Below are 2,394 nucleotides of genomic sequence, written 5' to 3'. Positions count from 1 at the left end.
GCTTGCATGAAAATAATCATGAGGCAATCAGCTGGTAAGAGCTCACGTCTTGCACGAGCAGCAAAAATCTAGTGTGGTTGGGTCAGCTCTGGGCGCCAGGACCCTAAGCATATATCTAACAAAATCAGCATATAAATGCGTGATCATCGAACATACCACGTCGTCAGATTCCCCTCCGCTGCATGCTCCTGCGTATCCATTACCACATTTCGTTGCACGTACTCTGTTACAGTCAGCCCGTTCGCCCACTGGACAGCGGTACGCTTTCGGGATTCCAGTGTTTGCTCAGGTGTAGCGGGGAAGAGTGACAAATTGGCGAGCGGAATAGAATTCATCGCGCAAAGGCGTGACTTTGAACACAGAGGCGAGAGTAGTGGTTACCAGGGGAGTTCAAAGTCGACGCAGCTGGCTCGCACAAAGTTCTGCGGCGCACATGCGGTTAAGGCACTGATGAAGATGCTGATATTATCTGACAGTGATATCGGATGCCATCATGGTCTTTAGATACGTGATTCGTGAACACAACACACTCCAAGTCACTACTGCTACTTCCTACTACTACTCTCACCTCTGTGTTCAAATTTACACCTTTGCACAATGAGTTCTATTCCGCTCGCCAATTTGTCGCTCTTCCCCGCTACACCTGAGCAAACACTGGAATCCCGAAAGCGTACTGCTGTCCAGTGGGCGAACGGGTTGACTGCAGCAGAGTACGTGCGACGGGATGTGGTGATGGATGCGCAGGAGCATGCAGCGGAGGGGAATCTGACGACGTGGTATGCTCAATGATCGCACATTTGTATGCTGAAATTGTGAGACACACACTTAGGGTCCTGGCGCCCAGAACTGACCCAGCGACACTGGACTTTTTCTGCTCGTGTGAGACGTGAGCTCTTACCAGCTGATTGCCTCATGATTATTTTCATGCAAGCCTGGAATTAAATTAGATTTCGCCGGACTGCAGCAATCGCACGTCCAGGTGCACACTCTGAGGCAGAAGAAGTTGTCGCCTACGGTGTAGCTTCTGTGTATACACCTCCCGAGAAGCGGCGGAATGGATATGCGCGACACATGATGCGCCTTTTGCATTGGGTCCTTGCGCCGCGGAGTACACTCCCCACGTTCCCTCCGGCCTGGGGTGCGCCGCCAGATGCGGGACACGGCAATGCCCAATTTTCCATCTTGTACAGCGATCTTGGCAGCCAATTCTACCACGCATGCGGTCCCGATGAAGACCAAGCATCGGGATGGGCCGAATTAGGATCAATCGAGACGAGCTTGACGTTGCCTCTGGTAGCAATCCTTGGTTCTGCAGCCGACTCTTCGCATAGTTGGATGTGGTTGACGGAGGACGACGTGAAACGTGTGTGGGAGCAGGACGCCGAGTGGATGAAGGCCGACTTGGCTGCTAGTGCGTCCTCCACCGGTCGTCTGCAGGCCGCATTCCTGCCGAACAAGGGCGTCGCGGACTCCACGGTGCAGAGGACGATGGCGTTTCAAGCAGACATGCAACCTGTCCTCCCGCTAGATACATGGGGGGTCTTCTTACTCTCACACGAGGGAGCCGCACTGCGGGATGTACTCACAGACCACGAGGGCGAATATCCCACATTCGCGACGTGGTCATTGGATACACTCGCGTCCTCGCGCACACTCATCGTCACACGGCTCCGGGCAACGAAACGAACTCTTCCTGCACTCGTACAGCAGTTGCTCGAGTATGCTGGGAAGTGTGATGCGCGGAAGATTGAGATCTGGGGGATGCAGGAGGAGCTGCAGGAGGTTGCGAATGGGCTGGGCTGGACGACTTCTGCGCGGCCCAATCATTTGTCGTCTTTTAAATGGTATGGAAAGGAGGTGGGCGAGGAGATCGATTGGATGTTCAACGAGAAGTGCGCACCAGTGTTGCTCAGTACTTGGGATATTCATCGTCATGCATGTGCACAGATTCTGCTGGTGCTAATAGGGGTCGTCAGCTTGTTTCGCTGAGATAACGCTTCGCCTATGCCCCATTTTCTGAAATAAGAGCGAAGGGTGCCATGGAAAGTTGAATGTAAATGATAGTGATCTGCAGTCCCTTAGAACAAAGAGTTAGGATCGAAGCATTGCAGTCGCAAAGGCTGTCCGGCAGGGCCAAAGATTAGTTACGGCATATTGCGAGGAGAGATGGCATTGATTGTCACGCGGGATGTGTCGTAGTCCAAAGTCTGAAAGATTGAGAGCCGTGGTTTCTGATGTTCTTGTACTAGTGGCGCGATTCAAAAAATAAGTCAATTGGCGACAAGTACTTTGTAAGACTACTAGTCAAATCCCTAGCATGCTCATGCGCACCGTCAGTGCTTTTGCTTAACCGCAGACTGCTCGTTCCATAGACTTCAGGGAGCTACGAAATAG

At 52.4% G+C, this 2,394-nt stretch overlaps 1 protein-coding gene across 1 annotated transcript; it reads left to right on the top strand.

Moving 5' to 3' along the window:
* Positions 1-597: 597 nt before the first annotated feature.
* On the top strand, positions 598-1,994 carry FIBRA_08945 (uncharacterized protein; the record flags this gene model as incomplete). The annotated part of the gene is made up of 4 exons (XM_012330553.1): positions 598-776; positions 830-886; positions 948-1,892; positions 1,967-1,994. The coding sequence occupies 4 exons, from the start codon at positions 598-600 to the stop codon at positions 1,992-1,994; spliced, it is 1,209 nt and encodes a 402-aa protein (XP_012185943.1).
* Positions 1,995-2,394: the final 400 nt, after the last annotated feature.

The sequence above is a fragment of the Fibroporia radiculosa genome (assembly GCF_000313525.1).
Source record: "Fibroporia radiculosa TFFH 294 genomic supercontigs, scaffold5131, whole genome shotgun sequence".
Classification (NCBI taxonomy): Eukaryota; Fungi; Basidiomycota; class Agaricomycetes; order Polyporales; family Fibroporiaceae; genus Fibroporia; species Fibroporia radiculosa.
Note: the sequence above shows the minus strand (reverse complement) of the source record. Positions and strands in the feature narration are given on the sequence as shown.